Source organism: Notamacropus eugenii, chromosome 5, assembly GCF_028372415.1.
Source record: "Notamacropus eugenii isolate mMacEug1 chromosome 5, mMacEug1.pri_v2, whole genome shotgun sequence".
In the NCBI taxonomy this organism is placed as follows: Eukaryota; Metazoa; Chordata; class Mammalia; order Diprotodontia; family Macropodidae; genus Notamacropus; species Notamacropus eugenii.
Genome location: NC_092876.1, coordinates 256,853,006 through 256,875,019, shown reverse-complemented (window position 1 = coordinate 256,875,019; position 22,014 = coordinate 256,853,006). Strand labels below are relative to the sequence as shown.

Here is a 22,014-nt window from a genome sequence, read left to right as displayed (position 1 = left end):
AATCACCTTGAGCTCCTGAGAAATGATATACTTCTAAATACACCAAACTTTGAGAAACGCATTTTGTCCTGGAATGCTACCTCTCTTGTTACATACAGTTTCTACATTTTTTCCTCTGAGGTGCCCTTTCGACATTGTGTAATGCCTTTATCTCAGCACCATTTTCTAAATCCCCCTTCACTATGTTGCTTTTTGTGTGTGGAAAGAGAGCAACCTGGGGCCACAGGGAATATCTTCTGAATATTCCTTACCTTTTTCCATTATATTCCATGACTGGGATGGGGTAGAATTCTTTGTATCCTAAATCTGAAAATGACTGAGAAGCACACTCTTGCAATTTTTCATAAAGTTCCTAAAAAATGAGAATTACTATGTTATTAATGCTCACCTTCAAACCAATTAAAACAAATCTTTCAAGACTTCTTTTGGTAACGTTTTTTAAAAATTTTCAAATGACTAAAATTCTGTCAAAGTTACACATAATTTCACCTCACAAATAGATGATAACGTTTATGTAGTGGGGGGAAATAAAAGTATAAAAAGATACATTGAAAAGAATAATGATGACTGCAATTGACAAGGTCGCCAATTTGACTAAAAAATATTTAGCCCAAAGGCATTTTTATCTAAGTCACAGCAAGAATCCTGATGTGGCTAACATCCCTAATGCCTACAGAATGAATTTCTTACAAATTCATAACACAAGAAGGAAGTTCATTTTTTTTAAAATTTCTAGTATAATGAAATGTCTATAAAGAACACAAAGTAGAGAGGACATCTCCATTACATTAAGACATACATTATTCATGGCTATTTTCATTTTTATGACAGAATTTGACATTTTCTTACCTTTCACCTATTTGGAAGGAAGTTGAAATAATGACTTCTACCAGGCTCAGAAAAGTGCGTATCCTGTTATCCCAAGCAAATGATCTCATCAGTGGACCATGTGCCTGGATTGAGAAGGCAGCTCTCTTTTGCTAGAAAAACTTTAATCTCTTACTTAAAAGGAGAAGGTGGAAGGGCCTGAAGGGAGGGAGAGGAGGGCAAGGGGGAAAACAGCACCCTCAAGGTCTTTAACTTTCACACAGAATTAGACAAGTAGAAGGTCTTGACCATTGTCATAGAGGTTGTACAATACAGAGTTCAAATGGAAGAAGGATTCCTTATAGATCAGGGGGTCTTGACCTTTTTTTGTTTTTTGTGAATTACAGACTTCTGGCAGTCTGGTGATCTATATAGATCCCTTCTAAAAATAATGTTTTTAAATGCACAAAATAAAACATAAGATATTATAAAGGAAACCAATCGTATTGAAATGGTTATCAAAATATATTTTAAAAAAGTTCTTGGACCAAGTTAAGAATCTTTGCTATGCACGGTAAGGTCTTCTAGATATTCTTGTTTGCAAATGACATTGTGTTCATTGCATTAAATTACAGAACATCTCAAAGCCTCTTAAAAGAGGTCCACAACCACTCAGAACTTGGTTTAAAAATTCAGACAGGAAAGACCAAGCTGATAAATACTGTTGTTTAGACTAAGAGTGTTGGAGAACCTGTGGCCTGAAGGTCACATGTGGCCCTATAGGTCCTTAAGTGCAGCCCTTTGACTGAATCCAAACTTCACAGAACAAATCCCCTTAATAAAAGAATTTGTGTTATAAAACTTGGACTCAGTCAAAAAGCCGCACCCAAGGATCTAGAAGGCCACATGCAGTTGAATACATTGCCCACTGAGCCAGTCCATCAGCACATATATCTTAGATAGAGTAAGAAAAGGCAAATTGGGAAACGAATTGAATAGAAAGAAGTGAATGGGTTGTACTGATGTTGGGAATTGCACAGCTCCCTGAAACAACCACCCATCTCTTTTATACCAATATTCTTTTTAGGTTTATGGCTATGAATCAAGGTACTTTACAGTCTCTGAAGTATCAGATGGTGGGTGACCCAAAAGGCCATGGGGAGATGTACGTGGATTTAAGTTTGACAGCATAATATCAATGACTTTGCACAAAATATATCATCCAGAAAATATATAATTGGAAAAAGACATGGGCCAATAACATAGTGTAGCACTGGAACTTCTGGAATGCTGAAAGGCCTGAAGAAAATCCCCAAAAGGATGTATGTGAGGACATGGGCATGAGCCACAAAGAATGAAGTATGGATGGGTTATGATCTATACCATTTGAGAGAATTCCCAGACCAATGAGATCATAGATCAGGAGAAATATTAAAGTCTTCTATAAAGACCAGGTTGGTATTCTTTCCTAAAATGCCTTTAGTTCTGTATAACTGGGGTTACTGAGGTTCAGGCTCTAGGTTCAGGTTCAGATTCAGGCTCTAGGGCCAGTCTGAGCCCTAGTCAGGGAGAACACAGATCCCCATAAATCTATAATTTAGCAGTTCAGCATCATCTGTTTTACTTCTAGTCCTTCGCTGACCTTATAACCTGGATCAAATATCCAGAATTTTGCTTTATTCCCTCTGGCTATGTTGCAAACCTACATCTGATTTCTAGTGACTGGAGGGGGCAACAAAAGCACAGTGGAAAGAACACTGGATTTGGAGGACATCTTTTCAAATCCTAGTTCTTGTTACCTGGGTGATCTTGAGCAGGGCCCTTACTCTCTGGGTCTCAGTTCTACATCCATGAAATGAAAGGATTGAAGGTAATAGTCTCTGAAGTTCCTTCTAGCTCTAAAATTATGATTCTTCAATCTGGAGGCCACTATCTGTTCCTATATGCTTGAGTCTTTGTTTCAGTTCCTTTCCTCCTACCCTAGTTCCTCCAAGATGAGAATTCTGCCTCCTTCTACCCAATTATCTCAGGGTTTGAAATTCTGTCCCTGAAATCTACCCCAAAATGGTGGTTGGATCCGTGATTACATAAAATTTTTTATTATGCAAAACAATGATTTAGAATCACTCAATAAAGGGACCTGATTCCCATGCTTTGAGGACAGAATCACCTCTTCAGACTCTAAGGAAGATCTACTCTCAATACAGGATGGAACAGTCTATGGGACTGTTAGTTCTAATGCTAATCTCGAGAATCACTAAAGAATCATATGACATTGATCTTAGGGGATTGTTGCTATAAAAATAAGGCCCATTATATAACCAACAAGTTATCAGCATCAAATTAATTATGTATTAAGAAGAATTCTATGCCACGGACATGCTGTACAGTTATAAAGAATACTATTGATGATCATTGCGGAAATAATCTTTTAGCATTAAAGAACTTTTTTTTTTCTCTTTCTATAGCAACTACCCCTTTCTACCTTAACTGGAGACAGAACAAATTATAAGCGTGACATTATACTATATAAGGAAAAGTAAATCTTATTAAACCTGAAAAGCTTCTGAAATCTCTTCAATTGGAGGTGTGCCAATGTCAAATTCAACTCCTCCATGAACATGAAAATATTGATTTTCTGCATAATGAAAATGCTGGCACTTAAAATCTGGTCCACGAATAAATGGTGGCAACTCGCGTTCTGTCTTTACTTTATCATCTTCAAAAGCAAAAACACAGTTTTATTTAAAAAGAAAATAGCATATAAGCAAATATATTTTTCAAGGGTCAGAGTAGGAGGGGGGCAAATTTTCCTTCCCATGTGTAAAAGGGACACTAACATTTCTTACCCAAAAATCATTTCTGTAGGAATTTTGTTGTTTTTACTATTTTGCGATCTTTTGAGAAAATTTACATGGGAATACAAGGTACATGAGGCTGTGAGGATCAAAATGAGAAAGAGTAAAAGCCCTTGGTGAGCACAAATTATGTGGCTATTTTCAGAACTTTTAAAATAGCTTACTTTTTTTTTTAAATTGGGTATTCAGCTAAAAAAAGTTAAAAGGTTAAATGCTAATTAATTAGTCAGAAGATGGATTCGTCGCATGTCATTACAATGCTTCCAAGGATGCTTTTTGTTCCCAAGTATTTCCCAACACCAGCCTATCCAGGTCTACTCCACCTTCCTCCTTAGTTTGAAATTCTGATTAAGGGATTAGACAGCCAAATAAGAGTCCTGTCTCCACAAAACCACAGCAAAAGTGTACGCATTGGCGGAGAGATGCCTGGCTCTCTCTACATCTCCAAATTTCAAGTAGGAATTTGGTAGCACTTCTATACTCGTCATGAAAGAACTTATTTCTCTCCATCCATCATTTCCTTTCTCCATTCAAGTCATTAACTTCTAATACTCCTACTTATAATGACTCCTATATCTCCCTTCAATTCCTACTCTTAAGGCTCAAGTTCATGCCATTTCATAGCTGAACTACTGCAACAGTCCTTCCAGGTGATCCTCTGTGTCTAAGCTAATCTAACTTCATTCCTGCTGGAACAACAGCCACCAGATTTCCTCAAATATTTTCTGAAACTTTTAAGGGCTGATCTGAGTTCAAATCTAGCCTCAGACACCCAGTAGCTGTGTGATCCTGGGCAAATCATTTAACCTCTCTCTGTCTCAGTTTTCTCAACTATATAACAAGGGCAAAATAATAGTACCTACCTTCCAGAGTTGTTGTGAGGATCAAATGAGATAATGTTTGTAACATATAGCACAATGCCTGGCACATAGTTGGTACTTTATAAATACTAATTCCCTTCCCTTACCAGTCTATTGTCTTCTCTTTTCCCTTCTATTCCCCCTTCTGTTCCTTTGCCCAGTTCCTGTCCCAAGCTTCAGGCAGGGAGTGAAGGAGAAGAGATGGGAAGCAGACATTCAAGGTTGGAGGAAATGGTAAATACTATAGAGGAACACTATTTTCATTTCCTTAGTCTTACGCCAAACCCTGTCCCAGTGGACACAATTCTACTAAGGGGACATCAATTGGTATAAAAAGCCTGATTGCTGGTTGCCCTCTTACAAAATGCTAGTTGTTGCACTCAGGGGATCGATCAATGAATAAACACGTATTAGCATCAGAGGTTACAGCGGAAGGAGAAGCTCTAGCAGGAGGAAGAGGCACTTTTGCGTGAGCTATGTGACTGTTTTGCTTCTCTTTGTGCAGAAGCAGCTCTAGACCACATAGAGGGCTCTAGTTGGTAGGAATGATGTATGTGCAGAAACAACGACTTAGCACTCCCAGTAAAATCTGAAATCTCTTTAAATAGTGTAAACTGACTTTCTCCTTCTTCTTCCCTATCCCTTACTTCCTGCCTGACTATATCTCAAAATGCAAATAGTTGGGACATATTCTCAGAGCCTACACTTAGAAAGAACTCCAAGTCCTATACTTGGAAAAAGATACAATTTTGGCCTTTTGATGATAACTATTCTTTTTTGTTTAGTCAAGAAAAATTTATTAAAAATGGAGCTCAGAGTAGGGAAGGCCTACGTTCCTTCCCCTGAAGGAATGGGTAGCTTTCAACGTGGCCACTGGAAGGACTACGACCAGGCCAAGATGAGGCAGGACCTTTATAGAATTCTGAATTTCCTGCCATACCATCCCCTGGCCATGTGACTTCAGGTTCTCCTCTGATAAGATCTTCCTCACACTGCTCCCTGGGCCTACACATTAGTTTCTGACCTCTAACCTGTCCATGCTAGGTCACAATCCCACATCAAAGTGTGGAAATAAAACTTGCTTCCTGTTTTCCCACAAATTCCCTCCTTATCTCATTATTAAAATTTTTGTTTCCACACCTAAATCCAAACAATACCTCCTTACTTTCTTTCCCTTATGAATTCTTCCCTTCTTCTATTTCCCTTTTATGTTAATATGGGAAGAGAGCAAAACTGACCAACACATGGACAAATTACAAGGGGGCAGTCCCCTTGTTATAAGTACAGATACAGAGATTCAAAGGAAAAGGTAAATTAATGAATTGTCCATTTAGAGATTCCATCTCATACAGCAGGTCTGGGGAGGAACATCATCTGATGCAGTTTTCTGGTCTGGATGCTCCTTCAAGCAGTCTTCAGCACAGCATCTCAGTGTCTTCTTCCCTTTATTTTCTTGTAGAAATCCAGATGTCCACTCTCCTATAAAACTGACCTTAATACAATTTTAGATTACTATTCCTATCACTCTTACAAAATCAAAATTGGAACTTTGGCCAATTGTCATGTTTAAGAAATTCACATTAGAACCCAGCTTTTACATTTTACATTAATTCACTTTTTATTTCCCCCATCAGGAAGATGAGAGTTTACTAGGGTCAATAACAGGCTCCAATACTTACATAAATACAATAAATAATCATTTTTAACATAGCACGTCATAAAACAATTCCACCTTCTGGTCATGTGATGCTTCTTTTGAAGCGTTTACAATATAGACCACAAACCATTTTTCTTTTAACATTGATGATACCTATTCTTACCTGAAAATGGTGGAAGCAGCGTACTTAAATTTGGAACTTTCATCTTCTTTTTTAAGCTAAGCAAGAATGGAATCATAAAGCATATTAACCTTAGATATGCCATATTTTGCCGCATTTCGGATTTCTTCAAAAGGTGTTTCTCTATCAGTTTTTTCTGAAGAGCTAGTCTTTGCTGTAATCTTTGGTAGGTACAGATATCAAGATAGTCATCAGTATACCTTATTACATTAGTAAGCCAATAAGCTGCTTCAAATAAGAAGACATTATCATATTGCTGAACCAGTGTGTTGCTGAATGTCAACTTTAGCTTTATATTTTCAGCATATTTCATGAATATAGATTTTTCTTCAGGGCTGTCAGGTTCATAGGTTGGGTCTTCATTCATATCTTCATCATATATTCCTTCATAATCTGGATCCTTTGTAAGATCAAGGAGACCTTCAGAACAAAAAGGAAATTTTCATATAATGGTGAAAACTTCATATTTTGAAAGCAAAATTATTTGAGGTGTTTTATACCATTTCCTCCAAACTGATATACATCTTTTGTAGTATGAAAATGTATCTGCCAATTAATTAAATCTTTAAAATATACCTTCCAGACACTTTATGGAATGCTTTTCTTTTAAAACTTAAGTTTCCATTGGCCCTGAAAGGCAACAAGATATGAGACAAAAAGTGCAGATAAAGGCAACTCTAGAGCTTGCCAACTTCCTAAAAATTCTCTTTAAAAACAGACGATAGTGCAATGTATGCCTATCATACAATGTGATGTTTGTATTCCTTTGAGAGCCTACTATTGTTTTGTGGCTTTTGAGCTGAGGTAAATACATGCAAAACTGTAACTAGAAATTTTTTCATCTGGGGCAAAAACAGTTGGGAGTGGGGATGACAGCCTTGGGTGACACAGAGATCAGGACGATTGTAGGAGCAGTCTGATCTTCTCCCTGTGGAAGGGATGAGGCAGACTCCTGGAAAAGAGACCTGAAGCAATAAGACCCTGTGGAAATGGCAGTCTTTTTCCCAACCCTGTGGGCCAAGAGCCTGTGACAAATAATCATCTTACCAAAATCTTCACATGGGCCCTCAGCAAAATAAGGAAAGATTTTATGAATTGTTCTCCTACACAGATGGCAGGAGCCCTGGTGACTCATAAGGAGACATCCCATTTTAGACAAATTACAAAGCTTCTAACCATCCTGATTTGAATTTGTTGCTCTATATCCCATTGGTCAAGTCAGAGTTCACGGCCTATCTGAAAACACCTAAACTCCACCCACATAGGCCTCTGATTATGTTTCACATTGCATTCTTGTTTCCTTTATACTTTATTTAGTAAAGGAATGACAAATCATAAATACTTTTAAAAGAATTTTCTCAATTGATAAAAGCTGAAACCAGGATGCCTAAGTTTCCTTCACCATTAACATAAAGAAAGTCCCATTATCTAAGACTGCATCTCCTCAATGGAACTTCTCCTAGGTGAGCTACACCTAGTCTGGGGCCTTCTCAGCTTTTAGATATGCTGATTACCAACCAGACAGCCACTACAGATTTAGATTCTCCACTAGTGAATCAGTTTATCTATTATATTAGAATGTCTGTGGAAACAAAATTCAATCATCCCTTACAAATCAGATTGCTTTCTATCCTAGCACTCCTGTACTCCAGGCTGGTGAGGGGTGGGGTTGGGGTAGGGGGATGAGGAGTTGGGTCATACAGTGTTGGCCTGGTTTGGCTGAGGACCCCAAATAAGTTTTGTAAGCTGTTGTCACAGGGAGGAAGCTTCCCTTCCCAGGGATAAAATGTATCCCTTTCTTAATAGATGTAGGAACCCTGGAGCAAAGATCTTTTCACTCCATGGTTCATTGGATTCTGACTCTTTGTTACAGTGATTTCTGAGGTTTGTTTTTACCCTGTGATTGTGCAGCAATAAAAGGGCAGTCATGGAAAATCCTATTTCTTACATGCTTGGATTTGGAGGCAAAAGACCTGAGTTTATTTCCCAGCTCTGCCACTTAATTTGTGCCTTTGGGAAGTCACCTCCTCTCTAGGCCTCAGTTTTCTCATCTGTCAAATGCAGGGGTTGAGCTATATGGCTTCCAAAGTCCTTTAGATCTAACCATAGGCCCTTTTCTAGCAGTGAAGGCAAGATACTGTCATGGCTAGATAGCTACAAGGACTGTTATTTAGCTCTCCAGGACCCTTGGCAAACAATTCATGTGACCAGCTATCTGATATGTAAACATACTTGTGTCAAATATACCACCAACTCCATGACTGTTACCTCAAAACAAGTACTCCTTCTATTCTGGAAGAAACTGTATGTTTGATGGTCTTTGATGAGCCAACTCTGGGGCAGAATCTGTAGTAGTTTGGGGGAGAGCTGCCAGTACTCAAGCAGTGACTTCCTGAGGGCAATTTTATCCTTTAGAGGAACTGCCAGTTTTTTAGAAGGATAAATCCTTATCCTGAAGGGAAAAGACTATACTATTCCATTTGTGACTTCCTTACAAGAAATTTACCCTTTCAAGGAAACCATGAACTCATCCCAATGTACTTCTATCCAGAAGTGGGATAACAGTTGTCCCAAAGACTGAAATGCTGAAGATCTCTGACAAGAAGAGACCAGACACTTAATGCCACGGTTTTCTTGGGGACTAAGCCCAACCCCGTCTTTGGGATGCTTCTGGCAATATAGGGAACCACTTTTTTGGATAGAGATTAGAAAATATATAGCTTGCCCACTTCAGTGTGACTCACTAGGAATCCAATAGGAATTCAATGACTCTTTCTGATAAATCCAAGTTTGGCATTTGTTGTCATCAAATAAAAGATTCCTGGAAGTGAGGCTGCACCTCTATACATCAGAAAATAAAAGAACAACTTCAAATATGTTCTACCCATTACACATAGTGATGGGTCTTGCCAAGAGTATCCGTGAAACACAAGGAATGCAGACTCCATTATTACTGAAGCTTGGCAAAGACATTAATGCCTTGTCAGGCTGTAGAAGCTTGTAACAATGCTCTCTTTGCTAAGGAAAGGTTGAATAGTACAAATTCAGTAGAATAAACAACTTCCTCAAGAGAAAGACTGCCTCAAAATCAGTTAGAAGGTCAGAAACGGTCTACTTGGCAACTGGTCATCTCAATTACGGTCTGTGGTCTCCACTGCTCTGCTGGTCTTGTTGCATTTGCAGCACATTCTTCTACTGGTAACATGGCATTTTTGTTGGGTGTGCTACTCCATTAGTCCCCTAGTCTCAGTTGGATGCTGCTGAATGGGTCTATTGCCCAAAAGGTCCCAGAGATCTAAGATGAGTGTGGACTTGGTAGTTGCTGGTTGCTTCTTGATTCAGTCTTCAGAGTTCATCACTTTGGAGTCACCAAAGCTCAGGGTAAAATGGCTAGGATCTCTTCCAGGTAGCAGCAAATTTACACTTTTTTGGTCTTAGCCTACATACCTAGATAATAAAAAGCAGGCAGAGTAGCTCTTGACTAAAAGTAGGTATTTCTTTTCAGTTTCCTAAATCTGGATGGAAATCAAAACCTTCCTTTGCAGATTCTTATCTAGCTGAAAGTTAGATACTATCCTCCCAAGATCCTTTCTAGTTTAGAATTCAGATGAATTCGAATCAGATCCAAAAGTAAGCTAAAGAGGTTAAGCTTCTCCATCCACCGTGCCCATATTCCTAGCTTTATTTTGCATACCTGTCAGCAGCAAAGCCTGGCTGTTTGGGGCTTCATTTTGGTCACCAAAACCCTCAGTCTCCCTACATTCTCCCTTCCATTCCCACCAATGAATTTGCAGTCCTGGGTACATATGAAAATCTGGAAACATCATAAGCAATATAAATTGAGAGGTAACATCTAACTACATAATACAGTGCAAACATAGATATCTAACACATGGCATCACCCTGGAGCTGTAAGCAGATAACTTTAATGCATGCTAAGTAGCATAATACATACTTTATAATTAATAGTTTACATGACAAAATGACATCTATTAAACAAAGGACACAAATCTCAAGGCAGTGCAAAATGCATAACATTACATGAGAGTTGCATCAGGTGACCAAATAGATAACATGCAAAAACATGCAACTTTGCACCACTATAGTAGTATCTGTAATACACTTCGAAAAGCACAAAAACCAATGATGCTTAACATAGCAATATATGTCAAATACATATATTATATGTAACACATAATAACATGTATCAGTTATACACAAGGCACACATTACCTATCCTGTGATAATCAGCATCACTCAGCTGCATGGGTAACAACTTTTTCCATTTCTCCTAGCATCATATGATAGAGTGGTCACTAGTTTAACACTCAACGTACTGCTAAAGCTTGTGAAGAGCTTGTCTTCATCCTGAGAACTACCAGTCTATAGTTCTTTTTTTTTTTTATTTAACTTTTAACATTTATTTTCACAAAATTTTGGGTTACAAATTTTCTCCCCTTTTCTCCCCTCCCCCCCCAAACCCAAGCATTCTAATTGCCCCTGTGACCAATCTGCTCTCTCTTCTATCCTCCCTCTCTGCCCTTGTCTCCGTCTTCTCTTTTGTCCTGTAGGGCCAGATAGCTTTCTTTACCCCTTAACCTGTATTTCTTATTTCCTAGTGGTAAGAACATTACAGTTGATCCTAACACTTTGAGTTCCAGCTTCTTTAGCTCCCTCCCTCTCCACCCCTTCCCTTTGGAAGACAAGCAATTCAATATAGGCCAACTCTGTGTAGTTTTGCAAATGATTTCCATACTAGTTGTGTTGTATAGGACTAACTATATTTCCCTCCATCCTATCCTGTCCCCCATTACTTCTATTCTCTTATGATCCTTTCCCTCCCCATGAGTGTTGACCTCGTATTGCATTCTCCTCCCCATGCCCTCCCCTCTATCCTCCCCCCCACCCTGCTTGTGCCCTTGTCCCCCACTCTCCTGTATTGTGAGATAGGTTTTCCTATTAAAATGAGTGTGCATTTTATTCTTTCCTTTACTGGAATGTGATGAGAGTAGACCTCATGTTTTTCTCTCACCTCCCCTCTTTATCCCTCCACTAATAAGTCTTTTGCTTGCCTCTTTTATGAGAGATAATTTGCCCCATTCAATTTCTCCCTTTCTCCTCCCAATATTTCTCTCTCACTGCTTGATTTCATTTTTTTTTTTAAGATATGATCCCATCCTCTTCAATTCACTCTGTCTCTATGTATGTGTGCGTGTGTGCATGTGTGTGTGTGTACTCACACCCAGTACCCAGATACTGAAATGTTTCAAGAGTTATAAATATTGTCTTTCCATGTAGGAATGTAAACAGTTCAACTTTAGTAAGTCCCTTATGACTTCTCTTTGCTGTTTACCTTTTCATGGTTCTCTTCATTCTTGTGTTTGAAAGTCAAATTTTCTTTTCAGCTCTGGTCTTTTCATCAAGAAAATTTGAAAATCCTCTATTTCATTGAAAGACCATTTTTTCTCCTGAAGTATTATACTCAGTTTTGCTGGGTAGGTGATTCTTGGTTTTAGTCCTAGTTCCTTTGACTTCTGGAATATCCTATTCCATTCCCTTCAATCCCTTAATGTAGAGGGTGCTAGATCTTGTGTTATCCTGATTGTATTTCCACAATACTTGAATTGTTTCTTTCTAGCTGCTTGCAATATTTTCTCTTTCACCTGGGAATTCTGGAATTTGGCCACAATGTTCCTAGGAGTTTCTCTTTTTGGATCTCTTTCATGCGGTGTTCTGTGGATTCCTTGAATATTTATTTTGCCCTCTGGTTCTAGAATCTCAGGGCAGTTTTCCTTGATAATTTCATGGAAGATGATGTCTAGGCTCTTCTTTTGATCATGGTTTTCAGGTAGTCCCAGAATTTTTACATTGTCTCTCCTGAATCTATTTTCCAGGTCAGTTGTTTTTCCAATAAGATATTTCACATTATCTTCCATTTTTCCAATCTTCTCGCTATGTTCTGTGATATCTGTCTTTCTCACAAAGTCCTTAGCGTCCATCTGTGCCATTCTAGTTTTGAAAGAACTATTTTCTTCAGTGAGCTTTTGAATCTCCTTTTCCATTTGGCTAATTCTGCTTTTGAGAGCATTCTTCTCCTCATTGGCTTTTTGAACCTCTTTTGCCAATTGAGTTAGGCTAGTTTTCAAGGTGTTAATTTCTTCAACATTTTTTTGGTTCTCCTTTAGCAGGGAGCTGATCTGCTTTTCATGCTTCTCTTTCATCCCTCTCATTTCTCTTCCCAGTTTTTCCTCCACCTCTCTAACTTGATTTTCAAAATTCTTTTTGAGCTCTTCCATGGCCTGAGCCCATTGGGTGGGCTGGGACACAGAATCCTTGATTTCTGTGTCTTTGCCTGATGGTAAGCATTGTTCTTCCTCATCAGAAAGGAAGGGAGGAAATGTCTGTTCTCCAAGAAAGTAGCCTTCAATAGTTTTATTTCTTTTCCCTTTTCTGGGCATTCTCCCCAGCCAGTGACTTGACCTCTGAATATTCTCCTCACACCCACCTCGCCTCCTGGTCCTCCCAGCCAGCGTTTGGGGACTGAGATTCAAATGCTGCTTCCCGCCTTAGGGCTTTTGGCGGGGGCAGGGCTGCTATTCAGTGTGAGAATTAAGTTCAGGTGGTCAGGTCAAGGCAGGGCCACCTCTCAGGCTCAGTTCCCTCAGGGGGTTTATGTACAGACCTTCCACAATGGATCCAGGCTCCCGCCCGCTTGGGGAGCCCCTGTCTGCAGCTGCCTCTCAGCTTCTATCTCCCGGGGAGGCCCGAGCCATGGGGGCACCCCACTCCCCTCTCAACCCACCAAAGAGACTCTCTCACTGACCCCCGTCACCTGTGGGTGGAGGGGCTTGTGCCGCCACTGGAGATCCCATCCCTGAAGCCTGCTAGGATCTGTACCTCTTGGAGCCGCGGCCGCTGCAGGTCTGGGCTGGGCTCCGCGTCTGCAGCACGACGGACCTTTTGCGAGGGGTTTGCAGGTCACTCTGTGGGTGGAGGGACCCGCGTGGCCGCTGGAGATCCCATCCCTGAAGCCCGCTCGGATCTTTTCTTCATGGTGTCGCGGCCGCTGCAGGGCTGCCCTCTGCTCCCAGTCCTGGCGCCCAGTCCGCAGCGCGAAGGACCCCCTGCGAGAGGTTTGCAGGTCTCTCTGGAACAGAATCTCCCTCGCTCCAATATTCCGTGGCCTCTGGGTGCAGAATTCACCGTGAGTTGGTCCCCTCTAGCCGTTCTGTGGGTTGTGGGTTCGGAGCTATGTGTATGTGCGTCTTTCTACTCCGCCATCTTGGCTCCGCCCCCAGTCTATAGTTCTAATGCAGAGATTATATCTGTCTCTAAGCTCCTTAAGTTCACAGAGGTTAAGAGTAGGTTTTTCCTTTTCTTCCTATATGTTAGCTAAAAGCTAGAACTGGACCACAGTGCATTTCTGCTAATTAACTGACTTTACGGAAGGCCTGTATGGTACAAGGAAAATGAAAGACTGAGTAGGGTGGCCATGTTGTTCACCTTCAAGAGGACTTCTCCCACAGTGACTTTACTGTGATAAAACATTTAAAGCATCTTATTTTGAGCCACCTGGCACTGGATTTTTAGCTACACCAGCCAGAGATTCACAAGAACCACAAGACGAAGGAAGCAGCGATTACTATCTGGTTACACTATATGGTAGTCCTTCAAGTGGGCACTCACTGGAATACACAGAGAAAGCCTCCCACAAAAGCTATATCCCCTGTATGCTTAAAAGATTATTATCTAAGGAGGAGTTTTATGTGTGTTGGTGCAATGTTAACAGTTTTTATCGATTTGAGTTCTTATTAAGTATTTTGTTCTCCTTAAGTTCATGTAGGTGCAGAGACTTCTTGGGCAGAGTATTTTAATCCCAGTGGTTAATCCCAGGGCAATCCTGTGAAGGCCTGCTCATTCTTGGTCTAACCAACATAGAATTGGAAATCACTTAATGTTACAGTTTTGAAAAACCTTAGAGATCTTTTATTTCTACCAACTCATGTTACAGATAACAAAACTGAGGCCCAAGGTCATAGAACAAATCAATATTACAACCCAAATCTTCTAACAATCTCTACTGATTTTTTTAGAGGCCAAAAATGAAGAAAAAGAATGCTAGATTACATGAGTTTTAGAAGTCCATTTTCCACAATTACATGGATAATTCCAGTGACAATTGTTTCTCTTCACTAGACTTACAATAACCTTAATTTTCAGTGGTGTCAGTAGAGAAAAAGGAATAGTAAATGGATTAATGATACCCATTAATGTCATTTTGAAATGGCTCCTTATCAAAAGATAAAGATAACTGAATTTATGTAGTATTTTAAAGTTTATACAATGCTTTCTGATTTGGACCTTCTCAGGTACATGCTGTAGGGATTATTATCCCTATTTTACAAATTAGGAAACTGAAGCTCAGTAAGGTTGTAACTGGACTGAGGTCACATAGCTAGTAAGTGCCAGAGACAGGATTTGAACCCTAAATCCTGAATCTTCTTAAATACAATCTATCACTCTATTGGCTAACATTAAATGTATCTATATAGTTACTCAGAAAGTCAAGTAAAAAGCAGCTATCAGGGGTGTTTGAGTCATACATCCCATCCACCTATGCCCCTCACCTCCAATCCCCTTGCAGGTGGTCCTCAATCCCATAGGTTGGGTAATTTGCCTCAGGGCTGAAGAGTTAAAAGGCAGGGAAGGCTGGGGCAGAACCTGAAATGGGTAGGTAGGAGAACTGTGAATAGGCAAGGCGTGTGACTAGGGAGAGAGAGTAAAGGCTGAGCAGCTTCTGCTTGGGGGTTGGGGAGGGCAAGGTGGAGCCAAACATATCCTTGCAGGATTTTTCAGCACCTATGGAGGCTAGTGGACCCCAAGCTAAACACTCGGAGGCCCATAGCCAAGGGTTGATCCCTTGGAGCCAAGCTGAAAGTGGAGCTAGCCAACATGTAAAGAAAAATGGGAAGGTTCTTCAGAGATCCTGGACCCTGTGGGGAGAGGGAAGTTATGAAGAGAGAAAGAAAGAGACACAGAGACAGATACTATGACCAAAGGACAGGGACAAACAGAGAAAGAGATAGAATGAAGAGAGCATTTCTGTTGAGAGATAGCCAGCCCCTCAAGGTTCCCCATCTTTTGATATTTCCTTTCCTTGAAAATTTCAACAACCTGCCTGAACTCATTAGACTGTAAATTAGAGAGCTGTGTTCTAGTCTCTGGTCTGTTTCTTCCCCTGTAATTGAGCTGGTTGGACAAGGATCTCTAAGATCCTTTACAGATCTGTCAGTCAGATAATTTGCCTGTCTGTCTATGTTCATCCTTTGTTTTTGAAGAAGACCACAACATCAGAGAAATGATGCCATGACTTGCACTTGACTTTGTTTCGAGTGAGGAAGGGCTGTGCAAGGTCACCAACCTCACTTTCTCCTCCTGAGTCATCTGGGTCCAGATATTCATCAGGATGACTAGAGATGGCCCACCAGATAATTTGTAACATTTGGACTTTTGATTCCACCTCAGTTCTGCCTCATTTTCAGTTAGACTGACTGAAAGGTTAATGGAATATAAGATCTTCCCTGTCCATTAATTGGCCTATGAGATCACATGTCTTCCCTTTTTTATCTTTGGAAGAGGGGCTGTATTCTAAAGGTATACCGGGATTTCCACAATGGATGTCTTGCTGCTTTGAATTCCAGCCCAGCTCACAGCTGTGATGGAGTTCTGTCTATTGGATTCTTTCTTGGATACTCACTTCTCTCTACTTATGTATCTTTCTCATTGTTTAATTAAAGTAAGATTACTAACCTCTTGAAGCTTTTTCCTTTAGAAAAGCAGATCAAGAACCTGTGTTAGCAGCCCTCCTGTGGACTTGTGTTATTGGTCTTATACCTCCACAGCTACACTGTCCTTTCTCTGTGACCCCACATGGGTAAGTGACTTCCCCCAGTTGAAAGTAGGGGAGAAGGCTCACCTTCCTCTATTGAAAGTTATGTTGACTCAGTATCCTACAACCCCAGTCCTGCTTATCAATCAGTGCTGAGGGAGGTGCCACCCAGTCCCCTGACATTGATCACCCTGATATTGGTCACATAGCCAAATCATTCCCTACCTGTGACTTTTGTACCCTTACCTGCAAATTGTCACATTCTTGCTACCTTGTGGAGGAATTGAGATGCAAGGGCCTAACCTCTTCTCCTGAGGTGAACATCTCTGAATTGTCTTAAAAGTTATCTATAAACAGTGGTCCCTGTTGAAGCCATCATCGATCAGCCTATGTGTTGCTACCTCAAGTGTACTTGTAATTTTAATTCTCTTTGTCCCGAATTTTGCCTTGTTAATCAGTGTGAAAGCCCAAATGAAGAATTTTTCTTTCAACACCTCCTCCATAAAAATCAAGGAACTAAACTGTATTTAACAGGTGAGTTTGCTTTCAGTTCTGACAAGATATTTTAAGGATTGTTTTGTTTTGTTACAGTTCAGTGGGGAGGGGGAGATGATAGTTTTAAGTTTTTTTCCTTCCCTTCTCCAAAAGTATGTTTGCTAATAGGGTATACCAGTCCATTTTGACTTTCTCCATTCCTCTTCCCCATCAGACTTTTGAATGCAAGTGTGAAAAAAACAACTGACTCTGGTAATTAGAATCTAGTTATCAAGAACAATTTTAAATAGGAAACTACCAAATGGCCTGAATTCCTGGAGTGGTCTCTCTCCCTCTACAGGGTAGTGTCCACCCCACTGTCTCCCCACTTCTAACTGAAGATGTCTTTAGTGTTACTTGTCTTGGGAGTATGTGATGGCAAGCAAAGTAGGATCTTTTGCTGTTTTTGTTTTAGTATAATCAAATGCCTCTGACTGAATCTTGCCTTTATCAACCAAGAGTCTTTACTAGGAGTAAAGTACAGAAACAAGAGTTTCTTTAACCAGAAACAGTATATATATTTGTATTGATAATGTGATTAAAGATCTTCCCCAATCATTAATGGGCCTGGGAAGATTTGCAAGAAGGCCCATGCCTTTTGTTAATGAGGTGCTGATTCTCAAGGGTTATGATGCCCTCTGGCTCAAAAATGGGTATAAATACTCTGAGAGTGAGGTTTTACTTTGAGGCTTACTGACTGAAAGTGGTTTTTTTTTGGCCAGATGAGACTCTGGGAAGCTACTAAGGAGTCTCCTGGCTTTGAAAACCCAGATGTTGGTACTTCCCTCTCTGGTAACTGTGGTCAGACAGTTGATTTGTGATATATGTACTGATTATGGTCAGGCCGTCTGTGGATCTTTGATTTTTCTATATTTTCTCTGAAGTTCAGGGTGCTGACTTTTTCTCCTGAACTAGGTGAATGACATATGTGCTTGATTAAAGGAATGATATATATGCTTGATTAAAGGATTAAAGTTGCCTTTCCTTTTAGAAAAGCAGATTAAAAAAAACCTGTGATAGCAGATGTGCAACCCTATCCCCCACCCCCCATGTATGTGAGGGTGCATACTGTTATAGAGTGGTTCATAGTATTTGCTCCCACATGCATAAACTCCTAGTTACAACAAGCTTGGGCTCATAGTAAAAATCTTTGACCAAAAAATGATGATTAAAAAAAAATGCAGACATATTAGAGTGTAGGATACAATACAAAATTGGGTGGCAAATTCATGAATAGTTATGCATATAAACTGATCTTTATTTTTATAATGACTGTATATAGAATCAGCCTTAAAACCTCAAAGCATTTACTTATTAATTTTTGGAAGCACTTTTTGTGTATGGGAAAGAGATGTTCCATCTATTTTGTGAAATAATCTAGAATGATTTCAAATACAACTGTGAAAAGTATGATTTGAAAAGAGTATATGCTTACCTGCTGCGCTAAACTCTGCAAAGATATCTTTATCTGTTTGAGGCTTCCCTTCAACATCAACATCCATAAGAGAACGCCACATTTCAGAAAACCTCACCCTTTTTTCTTTTGGCATATATATTCCATGCCAGAGTGATTTTATCATGTAGTCAACATTAATCAGAATTTGTCCAATTCGGGTGTCAAAATAAGCAGGAGGCAGCTGGCAGGATGAGCTTTGATCATAATTAATTTCCAAACTGATGGAAGGAATTTGATTTAAACAATAAATTCCAACAGACAACTCTCTTATGATCTGATGGACTTCTCTATAATCCAGGTTTGCATTTGGATCCACTGGTGCCAGCAGAATTGCAGTGGAGAAGCCTACATTTTTCAGTTGACTCATAAGTCCATCAGGGAGTTCTATGTGGGTGTGTATGTCCTCTTTTCCAGAGAGCCAACTGACAACCGCAGTAGCAAGTAAGTCTTGAACCTCATTTCGGTCATATTTTTCAAAAAAGGCACTGGCATTCCTCTTCACTGCCAAATTGGACAGATAGATGGTTTCATCTGATTGGTCAAATCTAACTAATCCTTTTTTTGGATACCTTAACATTTTCTGAAAAGTTTGTTTTTGAAGTTCCTAGAATTAGAAACAAACAAACAACCACCACCACAAAGGTGACAAAGTTTAGCATTGTTATAAATCTGGATTTCATAAGATACAAATATGAATCTATTACGCAAGTCCTCATTCCATTTTTATAAAATTACTTTTTAATAGTGAGTTATCAAATGTCAAAATTTCAGTGTAACAAAAATAATTTTTAATATAGTAATATAAATATAATAGTAAATAATATAAATAAAATAATAATAAAAATAAAAATTAATTAAACATGTAGTTAATAGTAATAAAAAGCAGCATGGCAAAGCAAAAAAAGATCCAGGACTTGAGACCAGGAAAGCCTGGGCTGAAATACTGTCTCTGACACATGTGTGTGACCTTGGGCAAGCAATATTAACCTCTTGAAGCTCTAGGCCACCCTCTAAGACTGTAAATTTCAGAGAAGGTGCTAATTTGTAGGGGCATTTCTTCTCTTGGAAGGAAAAGAGCATTATGTTTTTGTGGGACTGGATTCAACATCATAGGACCCCCACGAGGGAAGAAAAGTGAATGAAAACTAGAGGATAGCTATCATTTAAATAATTTCTCAGAACACAGAGGGTGTCCTAATTCAAAACAATGAACTGGAAAGTTTAAATATATAAAGATTTACAACCCTACTATTTTAAACAGGAGAGGTGAACTTATTTGAAATGGCTACCAAGCTAATATTCTTCAGTGTAGATAGCTAACAACAAACTATGTCATTTCAAAACAAGACCCACTTACACTCTTTCACTCAAAGCAGTAATTTCTAAGTGCCTTAATTAATGCTTTAATTAACTAAAATTCCATCTGTTACTGGACACCTTCTCCAAACCTTCTTAATTCTAGTTCTTTCCTTCTGTTTATTACTTCCTATTTATCTTGTGTATATTTGTGTTTGATTTGTATATATTCATTTGCAAATTGTCCCCTCCATTAGTTTGTAGTTTTTGAGGGCAGGGACTTTATTTTGTTTTTTTTTTATAGCCCCAGTAATGTTTATTGACTGATAATTGCATTTCTGGGCCAAGGAGATATAAATTTTAACTTTCCAACTGGGTTATATAACTCTTCCAAAGTCATCTATTTCTTTGTGTCCTCTTAGGCACCTAGCACAAAGCCTTGCAAAAGGACTTCTTTGAGGCCTTACTCCATTGATTATTCCCCACTCTCTATCTTCTGTCTATTCAATCCAGCTTTTGTTCCACAGACTCTTACCCCTCTTTAACCACAATGCTTTCGAATTGAGATCAAAAGAAATTAATTCAGACCTATTCACTTGAAGGTCAAATACTGAAGCTGAAACTTAAATCCTTTGGCTACATAATGAGAAGACAGGACTCCTTGGAAAAGACCTTGATGTTAGGATTGAAGAAAGAAAAGGGGACAGCAGAGGATGAGATAGATAGATAGTATAGAAACAAGGAACATGAACTTGGACAGACGATAGTGGAGGAGAGAAGGGTCTGGCTTGCTATGGTTTGAGCGATCACAAAGAGTCTGGACGCAACAATTCCGTTGTTTAACTGAATTGTTGAATTGCAACTATTTAGCCTGACATTCATAGTCTGGCTTTAGATTGTCTTTTCAGCCCTGTTTCAGGCTACTTCTCTGTACTTCATGTACACTATAGTTTTGCCAAATCGGACTACTTACTGTTCTCTGAACTAATTCTACTCCAATCATCTCTTCATGTACTAAGTCAAGAGGAAAACTGGATTTGCAATCAGGAGAAATAGGGTCAAATTCCAGCTCAGTCATTAATTTTGTAACTAAATAGGTCACTTAACCTCTCTGGACCTCTGTTTCCTCATCTGTAAAATGATCTATAAAAATAAATTATCTCAATAGTTCCTTCCGGTTCTGTTTGCCTGGAATGAACTCCATTACTGTTTTCTCTCCTGAATTTCTACCCAGTGAAATCCAACTATCCTTTGATACCCAGCTCAGTTGTCAGCTCCTACAGGAAATTTCCTTTGATTAACCTCCACCCTATTCTAAGCAGAAAGTGAACTCTCATAACACTTTGCTTTTAGACCTCCACACATCAGTAGTTTATAGTAGTAGTAGTAATAGTAGGAGGGGGGGGAGGAGGAGGAGGATTAGTGCTAGTAGTGGTAGTAGTATTAGTAGTAGATGATTCTAATTTGGATCCTAGTTATTTAGGGATATGTTTTATTTCCTCTATTTATGTTTATATTCTTATAAGAAAGCATGTCTGTTGACTGAATAGAGGCTGGTCTTAAGTCAGAAGAGTCTTTCTAAGTTCAAATCTGACCTCAGATACTAACTAGCTGTATGACCCTGGGCAAATCACTTAACCTTGCTAGCCTCAGTTTCCTCATCTGTACAATAAAATGACAAACCCCTTCATTATCTTTGCCCAGAAAACTCCAAATGGGGTCGAGTCACACAGCACTGAAAAACACTTGACAAATGAACTTCGTGTCACCTATTTTTTTTTTTTGATCCTGACCTCTGATAGCATGTTTAGGAAACTCCCCATGAAGAAATTCCCTTCACAGAAACAAATCTAGCAGCTTCTTTGTAACTTAAGCCAGCCGTATGTCCCTGGACAAGGGACTTCACCCGCCTCAGCTTCCCTTTCCTTTCTGTCCAATGGGGATAACATGAGCTAACATTAGCACCTACTTCCCTGGGTTGTAGGGAGGATCAAACGAGAACATCAGCAAAGGACTTTTGCAAACCTTCAAGGGCTGTATAAATTCTTTCTCTTCGTCGCTGGTGACACTGAGAGGTTAAGACGCTTGCCCACACGCACCCAGTGGGTACTAAGGAGGCGCTCGAATCCAGGTCTTCCAGCCCGCTCAGGGGGCGGCTGCCAGCTGGAGCACCTAGCAAAGGTAAGTAAGTACTGCCCTTTGGGGGAGGGGCCGGGGTAAGGGATCCCCGGGCGCGTGCCCCGAGGGGGAGCCGGTGTAAGGGATCCCCGGGCGCGGGGGTGGGAGGGGAGCCAGTCTAAAGGACTCCCGGCCGCGGAGGCGGGGATCCGGGCTAAAGAGTGCCCGCACACGCACCCAGCTTTCTCTTGGAGGCTTCCCCTACCGTGTGGCTGGGAAAGGGGGTCCCCCGGGGCTGATGGATGCGGGCCTGCGCCCAGGCTCGCTGGGCCGAAGGGGCGGGCGGGCCGGGGGTTCG

At 40.0% G+C, this 22,014-nt stretch overlaps 1 protein-coding gene across 1 annotated transcript in view; it reads right to left on the bottom strand.

Annotated features, from left to right (window-relative positions):
* ANKAR (ankyrin and armadillo repeat containing) overlaps positions 1-21,991 on the bottom strand; it is a 90,506-nt gene extending 68,515 nt beyond the window's left edge. Inside the window, exons 1-5 of the mRNA XM_072612635.1 lie at positions 21,564-21,991; positions 18,222-18,846; positions 6,346-6,783; positions 3,363-3,526; positions 252-352 (exon numbers count right to left, since the gene is read on the bottom strand). Coding sequence (XP_072468736.1) covers positions 252-352; positions 3,363-3,526; positions 6,346-6,783; positions 18,222-18,819 — 1,301 coding nt within the window. The 5' untranslated portion in view covers positions 18,820-18,846; positions 21,564-21,991. The remainder of the gene's footprint in view (positions 1-251; positions 353-3,362; positions 3,527-6,345; positions 6,784-18,221; positions 18,847-21,563) is intronic.
* Positions 21,992-22,014: the final 23 nt, after the last annotated feature.